Source organism: Xiphophorus maculatus, chromosome 21 (assembly GCF_002775205.1).
Source record: "Xiphophorus maculatus strain JP 163 A chromosome 21, X_maculatus-5.0-male, whole genome shotgun sequence".
Lineage (NCBI taxonomy): Eukaryota > Metazoa > Chordata > Actinopteri > Cyprinodontiformes > Poeciliidae > Xiphophorus > Xiphophorus maculatus.
The window spans coordinates 8,359,131-8,387,052 of NC_036463.1; the positions used below are offsets into that span (position 1 = coordinate 8,359,131).

The 27,922-nt window shown below is 37.4% G+C and overlaps 1 protein-coding gene across 1 annotated transcript in view; it reads left to right on the top strand.

Annotated features, from left to right (window-relative positions):
• Positions 1 to 27,922, top strand: part of ptprn2 (protein tyrosine phosphatase, receptor type N2) — a 147,087-nt gene that overhangs the window by 72,831 nt on the left and 46,334 nt on the right. Inside the window, exon 11 of the mRNA XM_005798577.2 lies at positions 12,227 to 12,291. Within this exon, the coding sequence (XP_005798634.1) occupies positions 12,227 to 12,291 (65 nt within the window). The remainder of the gene's footprint in view (positions 1 to 12,226; positions 12,292 to 27,922) is intronic.

The following is a 27,922-nucleotide window of genomic DNA, read 5'->3' on the forward strand; positions in this document are numbered from 1 at the left end:
GTATCAACTGTCTTTGTCCAATAATACATTTATGTCAGATTCATTGAAAGATTAAAGTGTGATATAAAGTAACTTCTAAAATTATTGATAGTGGTTAAGAGTGCAAAACTTAGGGAATTAACAAATATTCATATTCTTAAGAAGGTGAAACTTCCATAGGTAAGGAGTTAAAATTATATGACTTAATTTCTGAAGCTTTTTAACTTCAAATTAACCAAAACCTGGCCAAGTTTAATCAGGTTATTATTCATTCATGAAATGTTAATTCAAATCAAGGGTTGCATGACTCTAGATAGAACAACCTAAAACTGATAAACCCACTACCCAGTCCTTTTTAAGTAGCTAAATGTAAAGGATCTTTTACATTATTGATGAAGACTAGGATGTCAAAAGGGAGGATTTAAAAAAAATCATCTCTTTACCATAAATCTTAAAGTATGGCAAAAACAGCTTTCTCTATTTTGCATTCAAATGTTATAATCTTGTAGTTGGCAACAGCTCAGTGACATGGAAATGCTGAAGTTTATTTTTTGGCCTTTACCTTGTTTTATAAATCATGTCTGGTTTTCTTTCTTTGCTTTTCAGTATAAGATAGTAAGCAAGCAACAATGCATTAGATTTATATTCATTAAAAGGTAATGTCAAGTGTATGAAAAGTTTGGAAGGATAAAAGTAATGAGTTTGAATCTGTCTGATGTGCAACTATTTTTTAATTGTGATTTGAGAAGTAGGTAGAAATTTTTAAGATTATACATCTGCCTTTGCATGTTTTCCCATGTATTCATCTTGGATTTTAGGGTCTGTTGCTTTCATATATCTATTTTTACAACTTTGTGTCTTGGTTTTATTTGTCGTCTAATTCTTTAATAAATAGATTTCTTTATATTTTTATCACAAAAACCTACATTTTTCAATGAACCCTTAAAGTGATCTTAGGTGAAGATTATCTTTTGACTTTGGCTTTCATCTGGCACATTTTTTTAGGACTCTTGTTTTGTTCAGTTTGTTGGATTGTTTGGTTGCTAAAATCTGGACCACAAATTACTTAAGCATACATTTCAAACACAAGGAGTGAACAAGTGCTGTGTCTACTCATTAAAACGTGACTCTAAGAAACTAGTTATAAAACAGATTGTTAGAAATCAACACCCTTTCACAGTGACACAAATTGCTGTGTTTCTGAATGTATGAAAAACACCAAAGATAAACTTATTTACTAAAAATTCCTACAAAAACTTCAAGTGTGCAGTAAAAGATCTAAAAATTGTGTGAATATTTTTTAGATTTTTCTCAGTTTATATAGACATGACTTTCAGATGTTGTGCATGTGTAACTGATGTTTGTTCTAGGCTATTTTATGAGTAGTTTCCTTCAAATAACAGCTAACAATGCCTTATATTTTAGTCAGCCACTTTTTTCAGATGTTGGACCAAACACGCAGTAAGGATTTTGGTTGTTTGGTACATTCCTTAAAAAATGAACCTATTATCAAAGTGGTATTCAAGTTCTATTAAGACAGGGATTATTTTTACCCGGAATTAATCCTTTTTCATTTTCCTTGTACTCTTTTTTTATTTAGTTGTGTAAAAACAGTCTTTGTTCTGAAAAGTTTTGATTGCCATTTTTGCAGTCTTACTACAATAAACTAGAGGATTAATCAAGGCTTTGATTAAATAATAAAAGCTTTAAGATGAGTTTATAACATTCATCTCTAGCTACAACAATTTTCCTCTTTTTTTCCTCATTTGCATGATGTGCCAGATACGTCCTTTGATTTAATTAAGGTTTAGCATATTTAATTAGCTATAGCTCGATCAGTCTACAGATTATAGAAACAACTTTAGGTTTCTCATCAGGTATTAATGATGCCCCTGAAACTTCTCTTTGTTTATAAGATTCATTTAAAGTTCTTTTGTTGTGCATTTAGATACTGGGTAATGTTTCTTTTATATTTAATTTATCTCAATCTTCAAATTCACTCCACCTCTATCTGGAGTCTTTCAGCAGCTCTTCGCTTTAAAATTATCTGTACTTCTCAGCTTGCCTTGGTCAGTGAACAGCTAATGATGTGTAAATTATGTTACCTAGGTTTATGGTCACCGTTTCTGACAAGAAAATCTACATCCAAGGTGGTGCCTTAACTGCACCACCTTTAGTGGTGCAGTTGGTTGTTGTATAGTGCGTGGAAACTAATGGGAACACCTCTAGTTAATTCTTATGTTTAGTATGCATGGGGCTGCGTGGATCCCAGCATTTTTCAAGGCTTTTGTGGCAGTTTCTGGTTTAAAATGCTCACCATTGGCATTGGCAACTTATTTTATACATAATATGAAAGGTAGCATCTGAGAATAACATGCGAACATGTGTATCAAGATAGAAAATTTTGACTTTTATTGAAGTCTTTTGCCACTCTTATCTCGTATACTTAGCTATATTGGGCCAAAGAAAAAGCGTAATAGAAGCAGCAACGATGCTTGTGCAGCTTTTTACATTTTGATAAGCATCTGAGTGCTGATGTCGGGTGTAGAGGAGTCACGTATGTTTTCTGCCATGCATGTAATGAATGTGCGTCTGCTCTGAAGTTGGCGCTGTGGTTCTCTGTATTGTTGCGTTTTTGTGTTTCTCTCCCAGGATTTTGACTGGAAAAAATGGGCCGTCATTCATCTTATCAGTCGTGGTGGGGTGCAGGGGGAGGGGAGGGATCAGGTGCATCCTCTCCTTTCCTCCACTTCCTCCTCACCTCAGTCTCTACCTCTGATAGGTAGAGACACCCATCATATGCAGGGGGGGGGGGCGGAATGGCAACTTTAATATTGGAGCGATTTCCTGCTGATAAGGCTAACGGCTGTGGAGAGGCGTGAGCGTCAGCCCTCCTCCGCAATAAACACTTTCATTTTGTTTGGTTGGAGTGATGGATAGAGTGATGGAAGTGGTGAATATGGACGTCCTAAGGAACACGACAGAGAAGGCCTGGATGGATGGAACGGATGGGGATGTTATTCAATATTAACAGATCAATCAGAGCATGTAAAATATGCATTTTGTCAACTATATACCCCTATTTGGCCAAAGAAGTAACATAAAACTCATGTGACTTTACTATTTGCTGTGCCATGTTGAAATGCTAAATATTTACAGCCCACAGAGGGTGATTTGTCTCCTCATGCTGAATTTATATTGCCTCTAACAATAACAACACTGTCATATATCAGGAAAAATGAATATATATATTCATGGTTTTAAGCTCTGATGGCTTCATGATAATCATTCGTGATTTGCAGTTAGAATCCATAATGAAGAGTGCTTCAGTTTTCAGCATATGGCAGAGAAAAGCAGCAATTTAATCAAATTATATCTCACCGCTTGATGCATTTTGGTAAGTGCATATCCTGCGGAGATGTTTAAAGGTCACAGAAAAATCCAGCTTTAATTTTTGCTTGCTTGTTTTATCCACATTTCTTTAATCAGTGTCAAAAAAGGCAGCAGCATGTTTCATCATCCTTTAGATAGTTGATTGAAATGATCTTTTTCCTCTTTAGAATAAGTCTACATGCACATCTCTGTTCTTCATCGTATAGTTGTGTTGATGATTAAAGCTGATTCAGTGTGCACCACACATATATTATAAGTAATTATCAGTAGAAGTGACTAAAAAACTGCAAGTGAAATAATTCAGAAGTTAGCTGTCTTTTTTGATGTAGCAAATGTGGTTATGAGAATTAATTTAAGCAGGTCACTGGTGGCAGCCATTATAGGCAACATATTCAGAACTTTTAAAAGCTGAAGAATAAACTAATGTTTTTTTTTATCCCCCAAAGATCTGATCACAGCCTTTAATCAGAAGAATTTATAAAGTTTCTATTATTCTCATTAGGCTTTGTTATTAGCCATCCCAGAGTTAATTTTATGTTTATACTTTATGGTCGTTAAGGATTTTTAGTATAAATCCCAGAGACAAAAGTTTATTACAATGTTCAACTCTCATGCATAATTGGGGCCTGCCATGCAAAGCAATGGCAGGAACCTATTGCTATTCTCCATTTTTCTTCCGTAACCGTTAATGCGGCTCATACCGCTGGGTGCACACCTACAAATGAGGTATCAAAACGTGCAGAAAATTCACGCCCTTCCAGCTATTACTTTTGGTGGGATTTGGGCTTAACGTGGCGACATAATTCGCAAAAAACTACGAAAAAAACCCCATTATAAGTCAATGGGAAAAATCCTAGAAATACCCTATTTTTGAGGATTTGCTGTGTCGTCACAAATTCACCTAGAAATGCCATTCAAATTTCATTTTGTAGATACGTCTGTGATCTCTTCGAAAGTGAAGACGGCTCGTCGATACCAGTTACGGTTTGTCCACAATTTGCCTCTAAGCGACCCAAAGTTTCTCATTTTTCCTAAAGTTAGAGTGCTTCTCTTGCTGATTAGAGTGAGAGATCAAGACAACTTTTTCAACCCAAATCATTTTTGAAATCGCCATCACGCCCACAAATATCGCACGATTTGTATCAAAATCGGTCCTGACATTGATACGCCTGTCTGCTCCGGTAAAATGTTTTCGAAATTTATCTAGACCGTACGGTTTTCTGTCACGGTGCTTCAGAGCAAAGTCATGCGACAGGATTTTCTGAGGCTGTCTGAGGCTCTCTCCTATGTATTTGAATAGAATTTCAGATCTGGGCACAACATTTATTTCTCTCATCACTGTAAATGCTCTGAGTGAGGTACAGATATGAATCTCGGGACTATCGCAGAAGACACATTGACCTCTCATACGCTCGAAACGCTTTTCGAATATGTATTACGGTTCCCGAACAAGAAGGATTTATTTCCAATGCTTTTTTTCAGTAAACCGTGTTGGCTCAAACACACAATTGTGTGTTTGAGCATGTATGACTCACAGCTCACACCTGCTGAGACCATTATTTACCATGGCAACGGAACTCAAGAGGCTGTTGGCTGCTGATTTGGACTACAAATACGCATTGCTGTAGTTCTATCTATCCTCAGTTGAAACAGATCAGGACTGAGAACTGGCCTTTAGAACTACCCGCTGCTATGGGCTGTATATAACTGATTTAACTCAGTAACTGTTACACATGGGATTATTTTGGAACTTTAAAATTAAGCATACTGAAAATTTCAAAATAAAAGCCTTGAATATTTTACATGACGTAATTGCTCTTTTTGGCCGTATATGACTTTTTCATCCAAAGCAATGTTACACATGGGATTAGTTCGGAACTTTAAAATGGAGCATAATAATAATTTCAAAATAAAAGCCTTGAATATTTTTACATCAGGTAATTGCTGTTTTTGGCTTTATGTGACTTTTTCATCCAAAGCACTGTTACACATGGGATTAGTTTGGAACTTTCAAATTAAGCATACTGAAAATTTCAAAATAAAAGCCTTGAATATTTTACATGACGTAATTGCTTTTTTTGGCCGTATATGACTTTTTCATCCAAAGCACTGTTACACATGGGATTAGTTCGGAACTTTAAAATGGAGCATACTGAAAATTTCAAAATAAAAGCCTTGAATATTTTCACATCAGCTACTTGTGTTTTGAGCATTATATAACTATTTTAACCCAAGGACTATTACGCATGGGATTAGTTTGGCCCTTTGAAATGAAGTTTAACAAAACTTCCAAAATAAAAGCCTTGACAACATTTTAAATCGTACTGAATGGTGCACGTCCGCCTCGCTTAACGTTCTTGTGGTTCTCCACGTGCCACTGATTACGTTGCGGCGTTCTTTAGCGTCGACGCCAATTTGTGGCGTGACGACGCCGGGCCCAAGCCCGACGGGTGCGCCTTGGCAGGCCCCGGCTAAATTTCTTCAGAAATTTTGTTTTTCTAGTGCTATTCTCCCAATTCTTTATTTTTCATCCGTAACCGTTAATGCGGCTCATACCGCTGGGTGCACACCTACAAATGAGGTATCAAAACGTGCAGAAAATTCACGCCATTGGAGCTATTACTTTTGGTGGGATTTGGGGTTAACGTGGCGACATAATTCGCAAAAAACTACGAAAAAAACACCATTATAAGTCAATGGGAAAAATCCTAGAAATACCCTATTTTTGAGGATTTTCTGTGTCGTCACGAATTCACGTAGAAATACCATTCAAATTTCATTTTGTAGATACGTCTGTGATCTCTTCGAAAGTGAAGACGGCTCGTCGATACCAGTTACGGTTTGTCCACAATTTGTCTCTAAGCGACCCAAAGTTTCTCATTTTTCCGAAAATTAGAGTGAGAGCCAGGGCCTTTAGATCTCGGCTAGAGTGAGAAATGAAGAGATTTTTTGAGCCCAAAATAATTTTGAAATCGCCATCACGCCCACAAATATCGCACAATTGGTATCAAAATCGGTCCTCACATTGATACACATGTCTGCTCCGGTAAAATGTTTTCGAAATTTATCTAGACCGTACGGTTTTCTGTCACGGTGCTTCAGAGCAAAGTCATGCGACAGGATTTTCTAGGCTGTCTCAGGCTCTTTCACTAACAGTTCACACCTTGGTGTGAAACTTATTTACCATAGCAACGGAACTCAAGAGGCTATTGGCTGCTGATTAGGACTACAAATACGCATCACTGTAGTTCTATCTATAGTGGACCTCAGTTGAAACAGATCAGGACTGAACTGGCCTTTAGAACTACTTGCTGGTATGGGCTGTATGTAACTGATTTAACTCAGTAACTGTTACACATGGGATTAGTTTGGAACTTTAAAATTAAGCATAATAATAATTTCAAAATAAAAGCCTTGAATATTTTTAAATCAGATATTTGCTCTGTTGGGCAATATATAACTGATTTAACCCAATGACTGTTATACATGGGATTAGTTTGGCCCTTTGAAATGAAGTTTAACAAAAATTCCAAAATAAAAGCCTTTAATATTTTTACATCAACTACTTGTGTTTTGAGCATTATATAACTGATTTTATCCAATGACTGTTATTCATGGGATTAGTTTGGCCCTTTGAAATGAAGCTTAACAAAAATTTCAAAATAAAAGCCTTGAATATTTTTACATCATGTAATTGCTCTTTTTGGCTTTATTTGACTTTTTCATCCAAAGCACTGTTACACATGGTATTAGTTTGGCCCTTTGAAATGAAGCATCCTGCAAATTTCAAAATAAAAGCCTTGCATATTTTTACATGACGTAATTGCTCTTTTTGGCTTTATTTGACTTTTTCATCCAAAGCACTGTTACACATGGTATTAGTTTGGCCCTTTGAAATGAAGCATACTGAAAATTTCAAAATAAAAGCCTTGAATATTTTTACATGACGTAATTGCTCTTTTTGGCTTTATTTGACTTTTTCATCCAAAGCACTGATAAACATAGGATTAGTTTGGCGCTTTGAAATGAAGCTTAACAAACATTTCAAAATAAAAGCCTTTAATATTTTTACATCAACTACTTGTGTTTTGAGCATTATATAACTATTTTAACCCAAGGACTATTACGCATGGGATTAGTTTGGCCCTTTGAAATGAAGTTTAACAAAACTTCCAAAATAAAAGCCTTGACAACATTTTAAATCATACTGAATGGTGCACGTCCACCTTACTTAACGTTCTTGTGATTCTCAGCATGCTATTGATTACGTTGCAGCGTTCTTTAGCATCGATGCCAATTTGTAGCGTGACAACGCCGGGCCCAAACCGACGGGCACGCCTTGGCAGGCCCCGGCTAAATTTCTTCCGAAATTTTCTAGTTTAAACTATTATTTTCAGAAAATTCTATACTGTAATGGATATAAAGAGTATTCAAACCCCTGTTTAAAGTGCTAGTTATTTGAGATACAAACCTTTTCCACCTTGAAATGCCCATACACCACAAAACAAAATCTGATTTACTGATCAAACCATCCATCATCTTGCTCATATCTATTGTCGGTTTGCAGGAAAATAAATGGAAAGGAGAGCCACACTATCCCTCTCATAAGTGACACTCTCCGGCTCAGTCTGAGTCTTCCCAGGATCTCCTCCCAGTGGGACTTGCCTGGTAAACTTCCAAAGGGATTTGTACAGGAAGCACCCTGGTTGGAGCAACCTTAGCTGTTTCCTTTTGAAGCAGATGAAGAACACCTGCTCTCCCATAAACTCCTCATCCTACCTCTGAGGCAGATTCTGGTGATGCCATGGGAAAAGCTCAGTTCAGCGATACTCTTTATTATGAAATCTTGAAAATTAATGGACTGATCAAGAAATTTCAGCTTAGCTCCTTTATGACCGCAACAGGTCAGATCGCTATATCCAAACATTCATATGCTTCTGGTTTAATGTTATGGGTTTTCAAAAAAAGATGTATCATAAAATGGGTCAAGAAAATTTTGAATGGAGATGAATTTTCTTTCTAAGTTAGCAAAAAAAAAAAAAAAACTGCTGAAAAATGTGTCTTCTCTCTGCATGATTCAAGTTTTGGATGGATACCTGCAGCTAAAATCTGTTGCCTTTGTGTTTGATTTTTGCTAAAGCTTATGCAAATAGTAAGCAAAAGACAGGGAAAAAATCCTGTCTTTAAATTTCTTTAAATTTAGTCTCTTTCTTTGCCTGCAGAACATCAGATGATTTGGCTCAGTTTGATTCAGAAAATTATCAAACGAGCAGCAGTGATCAGATCTTCACTTTAGAAATCAGCCTCGATAGAGTCAGACAATTCCTATTAAAAAGGCTGAAGGAGTCTCTTTGAAATGAGACCTGACATCTCTTTTCCACAGCCTGTCAGGGGTATTTGGTCGCTAATTTGAAACCTGCAAAATCTGTGCCCGCATGTGCGAAAAGAGAAAGTGAGTGAGCTCCAGAGGGAGGTTAATAGAAGAGGTGACCAAAAAGAGACGCCCAAGGCTGTTATCTGTCCAGCCGGTGAGAAGACAAGCATTCGTCTGGCTGGATTGTAAGACTCGCCCAGATCAACTGAGTCACCAGCTAATGAGCTTGGAACTACATTGTATTTACATTTAAAGTGGCTGTTTTGGGACAGTACTTTCACTCAGGTTGATTGGAGACTTTTTAGCTTTGATTCTTTGCTAACCTTCAGGCCTTCAGGCTTTTTTTAGTCTCACAATAAGACGGTTAATGTCAGCTTGTCTGTCAAGCCTGAGCCACCATGCCGGCTGCCGCTTCAACGCGTATATCTGTTGATTCCTGGCTAATCTTTTCTAGTTTGACTCATGATGTGTTGGGACTCTAGAGGGGTCCTCATTAGGACCAAAACTATGTTTGACCTTTAAGCATCTTGGCCTTCCTCCACCACCTGCACCCTCACCCAGCTGGGCCCAATTACCTCGCTCATTACCCCCTCCTAAACAGGTACTGGAGGTACCTGCAGAGAGTCAATATGGCTACAGGAGTGGAAACTGAGTGAGATTAATTCTCTCAAAATGGCAAAAAACACCCCATCTTTTTCTTTTATTCACCTCTACGCATCAAATGTAAGCTCACTGGCCATTTTATTAGATACACCTTGTTGATATCAAGTTTGCCTTAATTCTTTGTGGCATGGATTCTGCAAGCTGTCAGCAACATTCCTCTGGGAAATCTCGGTCCACACTGACAAGATTGGATCAGATTTGTTGACTGCACATCCATGATGCAAATTTCTTCCTCCACATGCCCATGGTGTCCTATTGCCCCTCTAAGAGGGGGCACTAACGAGCTCAGGGAGGGATTTCATGCCGAAGATACTGTTATTAATGTTTTGCACACAGTTAAAATCTAACTTTAATTACATCAAAAGTGTTTTTTTACATATCCTGTAAAGATCTAAGTTATTCATAACTGGCCAATTTAGAAGTTGTGTCTGACAGATAATTAAAGGTTAACAAAATACCTGGTAATTATTATTTAAACTATATTTAAATAAAAAAAATGGCACCTCAAAACTTATGCCCTCTTTAATAAACTAAGGTAAAGATTTTAGTGCCGTTACAGCATCAAACCCTTCATATAATTGCTGCAGCTTTTTTACATGTTTCATATTTTTGCAATCTCTACCCATCTACATGTCATGGTTTGAGAAATTAAGTCTTGCTTCACCGGTTTGACTTGTTGGTCTTGGTCCAAAGGCAAAAATGGTGCCAGCTTAGAGCTTCTTGTTTAGTTTACTTTGTCTTCAGGAATTGTTGGCATTTTAACAGCTTTCTCCATTTGCATTTAACGGCATGTGTACTTTCACATTAAAACTTGTCTTAAATTATATGTGTTGAGCTGTTCTCAACTTTCTTCCATTCAAAAACACTCAAATTCTCTTTCTTCTTCATTCTGTTGCTCTGTTGTTAGCTGATAAAATAACCAGGGATATCTGTCAAGGTGATAAAGAAGACTGGTTCTGTTCTGGGGACTGCTGTAGATCATTGGTCAAATAAGGATTCTTCATAAATTCAAGAACATCATGGACATTCCTGACTATCCTTTTCATCAGACTCTGTTTTCAGTCAGAGGTGTCTTCAGTAATGAAATATTTTTGATTTGAATTCATTCGGATCTACGTTTAACCTTTCCAGCCCCTTAAGTAAGATCTCTTTTTGTCCACTTTTGCCATCCCTCCAGAAAGCCTTGGAAGACACCTAAAATAGAAGATGTCTCCTCGCCTGCCATGTTGATGGGATGATAGGATGATCAATGTTTGCAGGATCCTTAATAAGCAGAAAGAAAAAAGGTGATGGAGGAAGGGAGAAAGAGATGGATGATTACCCTAAAAGTAGCATCCTTAATTAGATAGAATTCTGCATACATTGTGGACTGAGTGCAATCATTGGGATAGATTAAAATACTAATTAAACAGACCCATTGCTGAATTTGGAGTGTGAGGTTGGGTTCAGCTCTTCAGGGTCATTTGCATAGCCTTCATCTGGGGAGATGGGATTTAAAGGACCTGCTCTCTTTCTCCGTTTTTTCCTTTTCCAAATTAGCAGCCACATTCACATGCTAACAAACTCAATTAAATGATGCTGCATTTTCCGCTTTGCCTCTATAATTTGGCTTAATCTATTAGGGCCTCCTTTGATTTTTGTTTTCTAATATAAATGTTTCCATCAAAGTGAACAGGGGATGTTGAGGACAGCGTGGAAGGAAAAAGTCGGCAAAACTGTGTGATCTTGAGTGATGGATATTTAACATCGCCTCACTTCAGTTTGATTTGCATGAAAATGTCCTTTGTGAACAAAGCATTGAAAATAGCATGCCATATTTGATTAGATCACAAGATCGGAGGATCAAACTCGGGTGATGTATTAATTACTGCAAGAACAAAGGCAGGAGCTCAAGTTATTGTGTGTTGTGAATGTACAAGTACTTCTTCTGCTTTCTGGTAATCTTCAGAAAGAATGGATACTTGTGCATAATAAAAGGTGCATTTTGATGTGCACTTTTTAACTTGCAAGCCAGAGTGGTGCTTATAGGACACAGTGCATGTACAACGTCAGGGTAGGAGTAGATAAAATAAATAGTTTCCATAATTATCCACAACCGGGGGTGTATAAATTGAGATAACTTCTCTTAAATTGTTGTCAAGAAAGGCTGAACTTTCTCCACACCTATTAACTTGGTGCTTTTTGTTAGTCCACTTTCTGGAGGCAGGGGTAAAACAAATCTCGCCTTGTTTCTGAAAATGTACAAGCTATTTTTAAAACTGCTGCACAGCTAGCTGTTACGTGTCCTGTGATAAGACCCACTTATTGATTTAACAAACTAATTATGAAAATTGAAATCCGTGCACATACGGGTGCCAGGTTGTCAAGTGGGGGGAGGGTGGCTCTCAACATGGTAGCATAGGGATGTGAGAGGTTCTGAGTTTGAACGTGAAGTAATGCAAGCAAGATATGCTAAATATTAAGCCAATTTAAAGAGCTTAAAGCTAAATTTAGTTAAACAATGTCAAGGGTGCAATGTTTCTATAATGGGGTGCCAGTGGATGCAGGTTTGGTACAGTCTGCTGCCTGTACCTGCATCGCCATAAAGGGTTTTTGATATTATATTGTCAGATTTCTTTGGTAATTAGAAGTTAATTGTTCAAGCATTTAATAGCTGATTCATTTTACTCTTAACTTTCACCAGTTTGACATCTGACCCAGACTGATCCATCCATCGCATCATTCTCAGTTTCACTGATTCCTTGTTCTGCCTCGGGAACTGAAAAAATCTGCGACTTTGTCACATCAAATCTCCTCTGCTTTTGTCTCCCCTTGCAGTCCAAGAAAAGCAGCAGCTGGAGAAGGAGACAGGCCTGAAGATAGTGGAGGCCGGAGTGAGTGATGTAAGTGCAACTTATTGAAACGGCTGCTAAAAAAGTGGATGCCATGTTTGCGGTTTCAACTTCTCACACCTGCAGTGGTCTATTTCACACACACATTTTTTTGAAGGAGCCTCCATGACTGCTGTCCCCCTAATTGATTTCCTTTAAGTTTCTTGGAGCTGTTATCCCCGGAGTAAATATAAACAACAAGGCAGAAGCCTGATGCAGTTTGTAAAACCTAAAGAGAGTGTTGATCTCTTGCAACAATGACCGGATTATCTTGAGTACTGTCACTTGTCATGATCCCCGATGCTTCGCTGACATATTCATTGGAAAAAAAATTAAGAGGAGGTGGAGGAGTACTCTCTGGATGATCCAGATGAAAGGAGAGCAAATGTTATTCAGCCATGATAAATATTCATATGTATCAAAGGTAAAGATCTAATCAAGCCCCCATTGATGCGTCATAGCCCTCCATGCTTGCCTGGTAAATGAGTTTCTTTATGTAAATGAGCCAGACAGCCTTAGACCCCTGAGCTATCCTGATCCTGAAGCACGCTGGGAGCTAAGTGGATGTGGCCCGTGCACTGCAGGACAGTTGCCAATAGCAACAACCGTCACACACTGCAAAGACAAGATCATTTCCCCATGTTAGTCCTCTCTCTGTGCTGCTTTTCGTCGCCCATCTGCCTCCCTCTTATATCTTTTTTGGTCCCTCAATTTCTCTCATCTCATACCACATTGTGTCTCTGTCATGTTCCTCATAATTATCCCAGATTTTGCCTCTTTTTTAAAAAAATATTTCTTTTAATGTATGACTTTTTGTTCTGGTCTTTGTCTGTCCCCATTTCTTTTATTTCATCACAGAATGATTCCTGCGTTTTTAGCCAGCACTAGCTTGGTTCTGTGTTTGTCATATTGGGCCTATTTGTAGATAATTAGCTGCAATAATAGCCTCTCTGCAGGAGACAGTCTGAGGGAGGGATGAATAGAAGAGAGGGAGGGGAAGAAAGGAAGAGTTTGTCTTCCACCTCATGAGAAAATCTGCTCCCAGCTGGATTTTGTGAGATTCGTATTTAAAGAAGCGCTGTGTTTATTGCTCTTCAAAAAGTGAGTTAGCAAAGTAGAAATCCTGAAAGGCCACTTAGAGGATGTTTTATGAGCTCTAATGTGCATGTGTTGACCTCACCAGTTTGCATCCAAGAAGTGGAGAGTTAAGGCTAAGTTGGGAGAAAATGGTAGCTTTTGACAGGAGAGCATGTGGAGTGCGCTCTCCAAATACATTAGTTTAAAAGGTGTTAAACCAAAAGCCCGCTTTCAATAAATTTCCTCTAAATTGACTGCAGTTATGAGTGAATTCATGCCATGGTTTGTAGAGAGGTTCTTCTTTATTCTGCTTATTAATGGCATGGATGGAAATATGCTGGGTAAAATTGCTCTATGAATCCATTACAGGTACCGAGCAGGAAATTAAGCCATACTGTGAATTCTTTCTTCTGAGTTTGTGTGAAACCACCACAGTGGTTTGTGTCATTAAGCCTTATCACTGTCAGCTCCCACACCTCCTTGGTTTTTATTTAAGAGGTGACAAATGACAGAACAGCTTAGGAAGATGTCCAGATAGAGCAAACGTCAATACTGGGAGATGCTCACGAGGATAAGCAAATGTCAGAGTGGGGAGGAGGGGACATCAGTCAATAAGCTAAGCAATATCTACTCTATTATAGATTACATGGAAGTTGGCTCACAATTTGATAGAAAGGCATTGCTTTTCCTGCAGGATACATGTGCAAGTAGGACATATGGTGTCTTTAGAAAGAAATCAGGCACATTTTCTCATATTTTTCACAAGTTCAGTCAGAAGTATAGCTGAAAGAAACTGTGAAAATCAATTTTCCTTTGTGGAAAGAGATTCTCACAGATACTCAGTTGGATTTAAGTCTGAAGAGCCAAATACAGTATACCCTCTGTCCTACTATATACACGTTGGCTAAAGCTACAACAGCAACAGTAACCTTAAAAATATTATAGTGCTGTTAATTTTTACGACTACCAAGACTATTTTCATTTTTTGGTTTTAGAAAAAAGATACTTAATTCAATTTTTCAAATTTAAATTTATGGGAGATGAAGTGGCAAAAGGATGTGTAACTATTTCCAAACCTTTTGAAATAGTAAATGATTTAAACTTGTATTCAGTCATTCATCCATTCACACCCTGATGGTCGGATTACGTTTGCAAGATAATTATGGCAACACTGGTTCCTAAAGATCTTCTGACAGCTGGAAGAAATACAGAAAGAAAGACATGAGGAATGAAGTCATGGTTGATGTGGTCCTGCACTAACAGGCTGATCTGTATAGATTCAAACCACCCTGAAACCATATGTAGAGGGCATGTTTTCAGACTCTCACAACTCTCAGTTTGGGATATAAAGTCCGGCATGTTGTAGCACATGCTGACACCTCAAACATAATTGTTCCTAAACAGTTGCTGCCCTTCCTGCCTCCTTCAGCATCTGGAGGCAGCAGCAATGATGCTGATAGCCACTGATGGCGCACGGCTAGAACTAGCTTAGTAGTCTGTTTGGTTTAGAACCTACATCCAAAATAGTAGATATTTTTAAAACAATATTCCTCAGTTTTCATATGATATTCAATTATTACTACTTTTGTTTTTAAATAAGGAGGGAATGACCTTTAAATCTTATTTAATGTTTGTGTGGTTGATATTTAATCCACAAAATACTCCCTGAGATTCCAAATTTGAGTCGTAATGACCACAAACTTACTCTGTGATTAAAAATCAAGTAATGATTTACCCTAATGTGCAAGGGCTTTCCTCTAGATTAAAAATGCAATATTAAGAAAATGGTAATTATTTAATTGCTCTGCCAGTTTGATATGGAAACTGAAAACTAAATAATTTTCTTTGCAACAATATTTTTCTAATTCTCACATTTAGACATGCAGACAGCCTGCATGAGATGGTCCCCATGTGGTTGAGATGGTGGATAAATTGAGATTCATAGACATTTTGACAGCAGTCTTGTGTTCGGAATAACTCCGGCAAACTGCTTATGTGAAGAGGCATTCATTAAGCTCAGAATTCCCACAGCTGAATGCTGACTGATTATTCCACCACTAAATTTAAATCATGTATGGCAGATGAAAAGCTTCAGTGCTGTGCATGTTAATGCATTTTCTCTCCAAAATAACATCAGTATCAGTATTTGTGTGGTTGTAATATAACTATTTATGTTTCTAGTATGCTTTCCCCCAGTTTCCACCATGCCCTTTACAGACAGTGGGTTGATTTTCTCCTTTCCCAAACTCATATATAAATATATCCATCTGTTGGTTTTGGGAAACTGCAATTTCCACAAAAGTGATATATAAATATATTGGAAAGCATTCTCTAAATTCTGAACAATAGCATGTTAGAAGACACTTCATACTATAGACTAAAAATACCTTCTACATTCTAGAAAGTAATCTTTAAGAGCCATGAAAGTAACGTTGTAGTTATGATGACAGTAACCTCAGGTTTTGGACACTAAACATTATTTTCCTGGAGAATAAGTGGTAACATCTCGATTTAAAAATACTACCAAGTCCTCATGAGTCCTCATGTAAGTTACAGCAAAGTGATCTCTGAAAAATATAAAAAAAAATAACATGTGGAAAATAAAGTTTACATTCTAGAAAGAACCAAGTCAGAAGTTAAACTCTAAAGCAGACAGGATCCCAAAACTTACCTCCGAGTTTAGTAAGTATGCCCTCTACGTTCCATAAAATAAACTATAAACTCTTAAAAGTGACTGGAAGGTTTTGTGAAATGTATCAGATATTAGAAAGTAGTCTCTAAATTTCAGAAAGTAACCAGTTTGTTCTGGGCAAATAACATTCAGTTTGAGGACTATATGGGGTAGATTATTTTTAAAATATGTAATAACTGAAATTCTCAGTAGCCTATAAAAACCCCAGGTTTCATTGACAAAAGCATCAATAGATATTTGGTTATGAAAGTTTCGACATAGTTGGGATTTCAACTTCAAGTTGCAAAGGCAAGTCATCATTAACACTTTTTAATGTGGCTACTTGTTTTCTTGTTTTACAACATTTGATTTTACTGTAATAATGCAGCCAAGCATACAAATATCATTTAGGAAATTTTCCAAACACTTTGCCATGTTCTATTGGTGCAGAGTACGGGACATCAGCGATAAAAACGTTTTTACTTTTTATATAAATGTATGTTACATTAATTGCCATATGAAATTATTGGGTTTTGGGTTTTCAGTGATCAGAAAACTGCTCCACCAGACTTGAATGCAAATATAATAGATTTATGTTAGATAACCTGAGAAGTCAAATTTAGCCTAACTATTAATAAAAATATCAAAGAAAAGCATGAGAAACAGTGTAATTCATCCAGTATAGCACTCTTTACATTTAAGCAGAATAAAAAACCAATAACCTCATAGATTTTAACACATCCACAGAAAACAAGGTATGAATTGTGCTGTTTCAATCTAAACTTGGTTTGCTGATGCCACAGATTTTCTGAAAAAATAAAATAAAACTCCCTTAGAGATACTAATCAAGTTAACTTGCTATTTTTATAATTGTTTGTGTGTTTTGGTCTTTAAATTATGTATTACATTCCCTGAGCTTTGATTTTAAGTTAAAGTTTGGTAAAATGAGCCAATACATTTTTTTTAAATCACCATTAATTCACTCATTGGGTTTTGATATCTTCTGGTGGAAATATGATCATCCAGATTAGCATTTTGTTTTGATGGAAGATTTGTTTACCACAAATATTTATTTCTGTGTTGTTGTTTTATTAACAGGGAATAGCACATGTTGCTTTCTTTTTATCTTACAAAGCTTGCATATTGTAAAAAAAAAAAAAAAATCACTTCAGCAAGTAACAGGCACTGCAATTTCCCCAAGCAAATGGAACAAATCATCTCAGCAGCAGCTTCAAAGCAAAACTACACAAACCGTTTCCTAACAGAGAGAGGGGGCATGGCGACTCAAGTAAGTAACCATGACGAGCTTTACATGGATACATGTTGTACTGCTTTTTTTTTTTTCAAAATCAAAGAATCGCAAGATAGGATAAATATATTTTATGTAAATTTGAGATCTTTTGTTCTCATTCAAGTTTGCATTTCCACAGAGATGATAAAAGTGGTTTATTAACATGACAAAATGTAGGCTCTTCTTCCTGTGTTGTATCATGTGGAGTTTAAGTATTTGTATCAGCCAGTCATTCCTACATTGGCCCCAATTGCCTTTTTCACAAAGACAATTTTCTTTCGACACTGTAATAAGCCCAAACAATACAGGAATGTTCTGTCTATAAAAATTTTAACAGTGCAGGAAGGCCAATCTGGCCCTTTTAAAAGTGGCTAAAATGCCATTACTGTGGCAGATCTGGATGTGAAATGTCATATCGGAGCAGCCCCACTGTGCCTTCAGCCCCAAGTAATGCTGCCTCTTTGGAGACTCCAGCTGCCTCCCACTGATGAAAGCCCGTCCAGCAACTCTGTTTCTCAGCAACCTTTTACCATCACCTGACCTTTGGACTGCAGAAATGCCTTTGATTCCAAGCCATGCAGCTTGGTATTTGCCTCTGTACAGCATGACGTGTGCTCTCTCGCGGGAAAGGCTGGACTTGTCTGTTTTTAATGAGTACCAGAATGTAAAGTGTTTACTCTCCCATCTTCTCCTTGCCTCTTTTTTTCTTTTGCTGTCTTTTTTAAAAGAACCTATAGTTTCTGAGTGTAGCCAACATGATATCCTCATTGAACTTGTTAAAAGGCAGTTCTTCGCAGTTTTGCAAAGAAAAATTGTTGGATGTTTATATTTCCTCCTGAAAGACGAGTTTAAGGTAAAGTTGCCCTTGAAGGAGGTTTAGAACTTTAGATTAAACTAAATAAAAAATGCAATCATGAAAGATTTTACACTATTATGAATACTTTCTACAAATGTTCTGTATTTTGTTTATTGTCAAAGTCCTTACCTCCTACTTTTATTTTTTCAAGTTACTATTTCAGATAACATTCTGTGGTTAACTGGATGCTTTGTCCTCGAGACATAAAATTTTATACAAACAGCTATCCCCAAACTCTTAATATACAGAAGAAGAGCGCATAAACTAGCTAGATAGCTGCATTGTCACAACGTATAGTGGTAGAGCAGGTGCCCCATAGACAGAGGTGATAGTCCTGGACTCAGCCATCCTGTGTTTGATTCACCTCATTGAGACCCTTGCTGCACGTCTACCACCTTTTTTCTCACTAGTGCCAAAACAGTCATAAAAAAGTATGTTGAGATTAAAAATGCTGTCCAGCTAAATCTATAGAGGTTTAGAATATTAGCAAAACTTCAAGCACGTTTTCTGGAACCTGTGGGTTATGGGATTCCATAATTTACAGTTACGTTCTTGAACTTACAGGGTACTTTATCTGAACATCATTTGTTCACTTACATGTAAGATCTGAAAGTAATCATTCAGTTCCAGAAAGTACTTGAGGGAACAGTCTTTTGATCATTTGTAATAAACAAGTTTCAGAAAGTAACTTCTAAGCAGCACTTTGAAAAGTAAAAATCTTTTCTTCCTATGTGTGCTAATTTCTTCTTGAGAGAAGAGTTTCAACTAAACACCTATTGTTTTGTCTATCCTATATTTCATTTTCATTACAGTTGACATTTCTAGGTTAATTTTCCCTTGGCACACAATTGATAGGTCTTTCTGAACTGTGCCAAGTCAGAACAGGTTAGTGGATATGTTTGTCAGAAGTGTCAGGGCTTTTGAGTAGAACAGCATCGTTGGGCGGCCATGCCTTGGAGACAGCTGGTTATACTTAAACATATATTTGTTGCTCTTGAATGTTCACCGTTGGATGATTTTTACTTTTTTACTGTTGTCTTTAGTTGTCTTCCGGAGTCCACATCTTGGCCATTGGGCTCAGTGTCCATTGATATATTGTTTTTAGTCCCACCATTGTTGATCCATCCAACAGAAAGTCATAATCAAACGCTTCATTCTTTGCCAAGGAAGGGTTTTATTTGTTTTAGCCGAAGAGTCCTACTTGGTTGATTTCCATTAATTCATTTTTATATGGTGTCTGTCGTGAGATGTAGGTACCAAAATAGCTTAGTTCCATCAGGATAGGCCAGATGGTCATCCTTTGCATGTTTTCTTGGACTCTTGCACAGCCATTCTTGCCAGCTAGGCACCATATTCCCTTCTGAAACCAGATAGTATTTGCTCTATACAGATATTTTTTTTATGTGAGCTACCACCGTGCACAGAGTTTACTACTTGTCTTACTTTCACAGTCTTCTTTACAGTTTTCTGCCCCTAAAATATATAAATGTACCTGTCAACAAGTTCTAAGGCATTTTTTAAAACCTATCAAGCTTCTTTAGCTGCATCTAAAATGCAATGGAGACATTTTTTTTTTAAATATCTTTTTTATAATCATTCAAACGTAGAAAATAACCAATAATTTGCAAACTAATGTTTAAGGAACATTAGTTTAAAATAATTATTTAAATAAAGTTTCACTTGATAAGGAGGGATAGATCCTTTATTCTCCCCTATTGGATACATTTTGGTGTCAACTATAATTTTAAATAGAGGCTTTGGATCAAAGATTTAAAACATCATTAAATCACAATTTATTTTTATTTCTTAAATTTTGAGAAGATCTCCTTTTTTAGCAATGGCAACATTTTTCCAACACAATACTCAAGGAAACCCTATATACTTATCATGGACATTTTGCATTGGATAACAAAGCCCTAAACAATATCAGACTCCAATGACACTCTTAGTTTTCTCAAAGAAATTAACATTTTACAACAGTTGCGATGTGCATGTTTGAAATAGTACACAAATACATGGTGGACATTATCATTAAACAATTTCAGACTTGATTAAACAAGTAAATGTTTGTTGACTGTCATCTGGCAGTAGCAGCAGTGGGGTTGAGGGTGCCTGGGAGAGGTTGGGGGTACGGTGCAAGGGGGGGCCCGCGATGTGCACAGCTGGATAGCATGGCAGAGGTTCTAAATGTCAGCGTTGAAGGGGGACGCTGCTGCCATTTGGCCCGGCGTGCTGCATGCCAAGGGACTGGCAGCGGGATGCTGGGGCAAGGTGCTCCTGCTTGCAGCCATGGAGCTCTCACCTTCTGCCATTTATCATGCAGTTCCTTGCCTAGCGCATCTGGCACCTCGGTACTGACAGCCCGAGGAAAAGCCCTTGCTGCAGGCCAACCGCTGGCCCGTGGTAATCTTTCTAACATCACAACAAAATATTAGGGCACAGCAGTATTTATTTTACTAATTTTTTTATCTCTTTCTTTGACTATTGGAAAACAAAGGATAGACCTTTCATTTGAAGTAAAATTGAAATGGAAGATCAGTTGTTATATTGAAAGAGTGGGAAACCTATCAAAAGTCCGAATACAATCCAAATTTTTGTCTTCATAGAGCTATCATTTTTTTAAACCAAACTCAATCTGAATTCATGGTAGCTCTGAAGCTGCGCATTAATTATTGCTCAGTGAGCGCACAATTCGGAAACCACTTTGCTCCCAGTAAATTAAACGTAATCAACTGTCATATCATCTTTTATTGACTTTAATTGACTATAATTGCGAATCCTGCTGTAACTGCTAGTTACTTTCTGCATGGCAAGGTCAACTAAATTGCCTGATGAGCTGTTATGGTCTTTAATATGATGACCTTGACTGGGAAGCTGGTGTATGAGGTCCTTGTGTCTGTGTGGAGAAAGCATGAAATGATGGTCCGCTGTGCTGCTCCACTTAGTCGTTTTACAAGTTCTACTTATAGGCTTTGATTGCTGAGAGATGGTATGTTGTAAAGGCTTAGTCATATTTAAGCATGACCTGGATAATGAAACAATACTCATATGAAGGTGTTTAAAGTCACTTGGAACAGTGAATGCCTTCAGATTTTTCCACATTTTGTCACCATTCAACCACAAACTTCAATGTGTCTTATAGAGGGTGTTATGTGACAGACCAATGTACAGTAGTGCATAATCATCAAGTGAAAGATTGCAAATTCAAGGTTTTCAGTTGTTTTGACACATAAGAGTGTGGCATGCATTTATTTTCAGTTTGAGTCAATATTTTGAGAAACCACATTTTGCATTAATTACACCTGCAAATCTACATCTCAAGGAATTGAAATGTTTGCCTATTTTTCTTTACAAAGTTGTTCAAGCCTTGTCAGATTAGATGGGGAGTATCTGTGAACAGCAAGTTGTAAGATTTCCTACAGATTCCTGACTGCATTTAGTCTGAACTTTGACTGGGCCGTCCTGCCATGTGAACCAGCTCTGTATGGTTAGAGCAGGAAGATGAACCACTGCCTCGGCCTCATTTATTTTAACAGGATTCCCCTGCATTTTACTCCATCCATGTTTCTATTAACTGTCAATGTCCCTGGAGCAACAGGATGAAATAGTGTGTCATTGTGAGAACAGTGTTTTCAGAATAATGTGCAATGTTAGTTTTCCACCACAAGTGGCATTTTGCATGTAGGAAAAAAAGTTACTTTTGGTCAAATCTGACCAGAGCACCTTCTTCCACGTTTGGCTTTAAGAAAATTCATGTTGCTTTCTTTCATATTTTCTTGTGTCTTTTATGTGGTACATGCATAACTAATATACTATTCCTCCTGATCTCAGAAGTTCCCCCAGATTTACCATGGGACTCTTGGCTGCTTCTTTGTTATGGTGAAAAGCTAAGTCTAGTTGCACTGGATTTTATTTAGGGGTAACAGAGCAAGCATTTAGAATTAAAAATAAATCTATCATTTGACTTCTACTTCACAGAGATGTACTAGTGTTCAAATAAACTCAAACCCTTATAGAAAATATAGAAATTTATTGTTCTAATGTGACAAAATGTGAAACAGTTTAGTGCTGATAATAACTTTAGTTTTAGTGTTCAATTTCAGCACTATTTTAATACATTAAACTTTGTTCATATATTACATCAATATAGGTGATTTACAGACTTTTGTTTCAACACCAACTCCATTTATTGAGTCATATATGGGCTACAACTTTGGACAGTTGCTTTAATGCATGTTGGCTTTCATCTTACTTCTTGACACAATCACAGCAGATTCAACTTGTGAAAAAAAAAGCACTGATCAAGATCAGATGTAACACCTTTCTGTGTCCTGCTGTGAGGAGAGCTTTGCTTCCCATTTCTCAGTCATGTTCATGTATGGATGCCTGCCAATAGGCCTATTTGCATTCACATGCGTTCCCGTCATGTCAGGTGTTTGTTGCAAATGCACAGATGTAGTGAACACCCGGCGTGGTTACAGGTGGTGCATCGGTGTAAAAAAGAGAGCTTTTGATCAGTAGCTGCAACACAAGCAATCTGAGCATCAGCAGGCATAATACTAAGCTGAAAAATAATTATAATCAAGCACTTGTGAGATGCATTAAACTTGATTTTTCTTATAGAATTTGTGTACTGGTGCAAAGAAGAGTAAAACAAAGAAACTGATTTCCTTCTACTTTGAGGCTGATCTACAGCAATTTTACTGTTATCTTTAAACGTTAATAGGTGAATGTCAGTAAATTAGAATCTTCAAAAGGTTGATTTATTTTAATAATTTCAATCAAAGAATGAAACTCACATAGATTTAAAACATAGTAATATATTTCAACTTCCTCATGGTTGTGTAGTCCATTGCACCAACATTTCTGTATTTGCGTGATTTGGGATTTTCAATCATTTTCAGAAACACAAGACTCTGTGTGAATCTCAATAATATGAGTTGATTTTTTTTCCTTCCACTCAACTTTCCATTATTGTGCTTTGATACAGAAGTCAGCTTCTTTTGGGGAGGGTGTGAGTGCAGTCTGCTGGGAAACTGCCAAGTCAGGATTCCTTCGCATGATTATCTAAAAGATTTATATTTAAAACATATTTGTCCAATGCAATATTCAAATTTTCTCAATAATTTTCAGAAACTTTGAATTTTGGATTGTAATTAGCTGTAGGCTATAACCATTAAAAACTAATAGAAAATGTAGACTATATCAGTTTGTGTATAATGAATGTATATTACATACATTCATTATGTATGCACATTCATTGAGCTATACTAATTTAATTTAATTACTGAAATAAATGAAATTTTTTCAATGATATTCCAATTTTAAGAAGCACCGTGACGCAGTCACATCTGTTGCTATTCATTACATACGTATAAAAAAAAGCGAAATGCATTTCCGAAGCTTCACTGAAAGCTATAGAGTGTAATTATGTTTGTGGTGTAAAAAATATGGTGGACTGATTGCACAGCGCACATTTACAATAATGAGCCACTGACGTATTGTTAAATCATAATTAATTTCTGCCTTTAGAATTTCTGATCAGCCACACTTGGTGTTGTCGTTGCGAGCGGCTGTGGTTTGAAGCGGTGGGAGATGTGAGCTGATGCCGTACTATAGACCTTGCAGCAGCAGCTTCATTAGGGATTCACAGAGAGGCCTCTCCACGAGCCGCGGCACTCGCTTTGGCTCGAGGGCAGACTGGTCGTACAAAGCTGCTGAAGCTGTGAGACAGACAGACAGACAGTGAGACATGCATTGTGGCTGCAAGCTCTGGCCCCAGCAGCGGCAGTTCTGTTCATGCGTAGAGTTGCTTTAGCGGTGCGCAACCCCTGACTCCTCCCAGCTGATTGGTGTAGCTTCATTAGCATGGACTTGGGCTCCTCCGATTAGCAGTAATTAAAGGGAGAAATCAGAGCTCCTGCCTGCAGTCCAGACACAGCCAGAGTCTGACACTCAGGCGGACGGCTGGAGTCTGTGCCAAGTCACCCCACCCCCGAAATAACCCCCAGGGTTACACAGGCACACACGCCTCTCACCCCCGGAGGGTGCACGCGGGGCCAGCGTTGCCATAGCAACAACAGAGCAGGGTGGGGGGGAGAACCGTTTAATGAAGACGCTGATGAGAATTTATGAGGCTGCGGCGGCGTGCGTTTTACAGGGATACGACCCTTAGCCTATTACGCACCGTCTCCTGTGGCTCTACATCTATATTTTCACTTACACAAGCCAGAGCTGATCATTGGGGCGTGTGCTCGGGCAGGTGGCCCCAATATGCTGCACGTCCTCCCGAACCAAGGTGGCAGCTGGAGACATGTGGCACTGGCTGTCCAATAAACCTGATCCAAAATGTTTATTGTTTTCATTTAATTTAAACTGGGAGCATGATAATCTGCTAATGTCCTCTGAGGCACTTCCATAGAGACATTTTGAACAAAAATTGTTATCAAGGCTGGAGCAAAAAAACAAAAAAAAAAAACAAATGCACAAATGAAAAACAATTTTGCTGCTTTTAAATAGGCATTAAGTGACCATTTAAAAAATAATAATTGCTTTTAAAGTTAATCTGCTGGGTGGGCCAATCATGACCAAGATTGTTTTGGCTGTGAACTTGTTTTAAACGGTGTCAGACTTAATTCACATGGCATCCGATAACCTCTGAGTACATGCATAATGGCAGCTGAAGAATGAGTATTTATATGCTGAAAAATATTTCCTGAAGCAAAATTGTACTTGTTGTTTAGATGTTAAAACATAAGACAGTGATTGGAGGGAAGAAGCTCCTGTCACATCTCTTGACATCCAAAGATCAGAAAGTGACTCTTTGGTTAGCATATAAAGTCCCTCGCCACTACATGTATCCATGGCAACCATATGCTCCATTGAATGATGGGTGGAAGTCCCCACCACTTCCATTAACTCTTCAACTTTCAGCACATAACCAGGATAAGAGACCACCTGCTGCTTCGTCCTTATCGATTCAGAGAGATTGCTATTCATAAACAAAACCCTGTTAGTCTCTTTAATCTGGGTTTACATGCTGCATGTGTTTGGAGTTGTAAATAATGAACGTACAAACTTTGAAGGAAAAATCAGTCGTGCTGTTGTTTATGAATGAATTGGCTGCAAATATATTTTCTGCCATAACATGCTTTAGGAATTTTGTCCCAGTTTGCCTCTAGTCTTTTTCTTTGGGCTTCTGAAAAAAAAAAACAGAACTTAATTAATAGTACAAAGATTTAATTTTCTACCACCTTCAATATAAATTTTAGAATCACAACCACACGTTGGTGAATCTTTTCGCTCTATAAGCATTTTCTTCAGTTCAGCACTTACACTTGGACTAGAGCTCTAGGTCTTTTAGCATGCCTTAATGGGATTCAGTATTTTTAGTCAAATAAATGATATAGGAGAGCACCTCCAGCCAAGGTTTCCACAATCATGGCTAATTTTTTAAATTAAGTCCTGTAATTTTGTCTATCTATGTTTTGCTGTCTATAGCTCCTTCTTCCAAAAGGTATCGTTTTTGGTAAACCTGGAGTTTTGATGTGGTTTAAAACAAAGATCTTCCTCTCCCATGTTAATGATTCAATCATTTGAAATCTACTTTATGTGCAGATGAAATTGTTTAATGCATTGGTACAGTTTCTTATTTAAAAATGGAAGGTATATGATTGATTTGCAGACTCTTTTCATTTTCTTCAGCAGCTGAGGGCAGACCAAATCCTTAATATGAGAAGTTTAGAAATGAAAAAAAAAATCACCTGTCAATCCAGAAGAAGCCTCTTATCATTGACACCTCATCAAGAACCCATTTTCCAATTCTCTGGATTTGAAAGTGTGTGACTGAGTGCATTTTCTTCTTCAATAACTAAAAGCATAGATCTACTCTACAGTTGGAGTTTTATTTGAAAATGATCTAAGTAAATCTGAAGGTGCAGTGTCTGAAAGAGCCTTAACCATGATTACAGTATTGTTGTTCTTTTAGTGCCAATTTAAGGCTTTTTCCTATGTTTAAAGAAATGCTATAGTAAATTGCAATGTATCCCCTTAGACATAAGACATTGTAAATCTATAAAAAATATATCTAATATCTAAACTTTCTTTTTGTCATGACCGTTTGGCCCTTTCTGTACGCCTCTTAGAATGACTAGTTGAGCTTTTTTTAAATGTAGATAAACCAAAGCAAAATGTTTATACAAAGTCCTAACAGAAAAAAAAAATAGAATTTTGACTCTCTTCACAGACACACTTATATCCATCGTGTAAGCTTACCCGTGTGGCAGAATTTTGTTTTTCAAATGTTTTCAGATGGATTTGTGTGGAAAGAAAATGTCCTGTAGAACCTGCGAATTCTCAGATTGCTCCACTCTAAACACGTCTCTTTGTCCTGTCTCTGTCAGTCTCAGTGTCAGAGTCTAACAGCACACAAAGTCTCTTGTGAAGAGTTTCAATTATGAACGCTACCTTTGACTACCTTTGTTATTCCGCGGCAGACCACATATCCCTGCCTGCCTCCACTCATGTGTGACTTGATGTATTGTCTCAGTATTTCCCCCCGCCTCTCAAAATTAATTGCAGTTTTATCTTTCTGCTAGATAAAAAAAAAAAAAATGTCTAGCCTGCTTTCTGGGAGGACTTTAGTTAAAAAGTAGTGTGAATTCCAGTCGAATAAAACAATTAAAGATTTAGTTTCCCTGTTGTCTTGGACTCTGGTTGAGATTCATGTTGGTCTTTTATGTTTTCACTTAAAACAAAGCATTACCATCAATTTCTTTTCACCAATTAGGTTCTGCTTTTAAAAACTCGGCTCATGATGTGGCCATTTTATTTAGCTTCTTCTCACCCACACATCACATTATTACTCCTTTTAAAAACGGCTCAAATGTTTTAGATAACACCTCTCTGATTAATGCAAACTCATTCCCTCTAAGACAGTGAAAACATTTTCTCTGATAGTAGATGGATTTTAATTATTACTGTGGTTACGAGCAACATTTTCTTGACTTTGTTTAATTAATTTTAGATGGCATTTTAGCAAACGTGTCAGGCATATTGGGACTGTCAACTGCTGCTAGTAGAAAGCATCTCTCCTGTTAGCTGGAAGCAGTTGGGAACTAATCCCAACAAAATACTGGAAATCACAGCCAAAAGTTTAGATAAATTGGTTGAGCTTTATCTATATATCTTTGTTTAGGACTTGGATTAATGAGTCGGCTGCTAAAAGAGATCAATATTGGATTTTTAGAGCTGCACTTTATCACAGCTTGGAGACTTTAACTAAACATGGCTCTTATAGCGTTTTCACCACAGGTGAGTTAAGAACAAGTTTTAAAGGAGGCATTTGCAAAATCATAATTCAGAAGGTTTACGTAAGGACTGCCCAGTGTTTGCCTTTTATTCCCACTTCAGTAGGCACTGCATGGTATCCGAGTCCACTGTCTTCTTTATGTTTCTGCGCTCCAGTCACATGAGACCAGTTTTGGCTGGTGTGCACAACAATATATCTGGATACTCCACCTCATTGCCCGATTAAAACGACTTATGCTAGTTCTAACCCTAAATTTTCTTCTACACCCAAAAGACCGAAAAAAACAATACAGTATGTTGCTTGTCCTGAATTTACCCTTCAAGGTGACAATGAGTCTAAACATGTAAATAAGTATAAAAGTTATCCCAAACAGCAAAAAGAGCAAAGAGCCTGATTTTAGCCTACAGAGTCCTTGTTTCAACAACCATTTCATCAGAT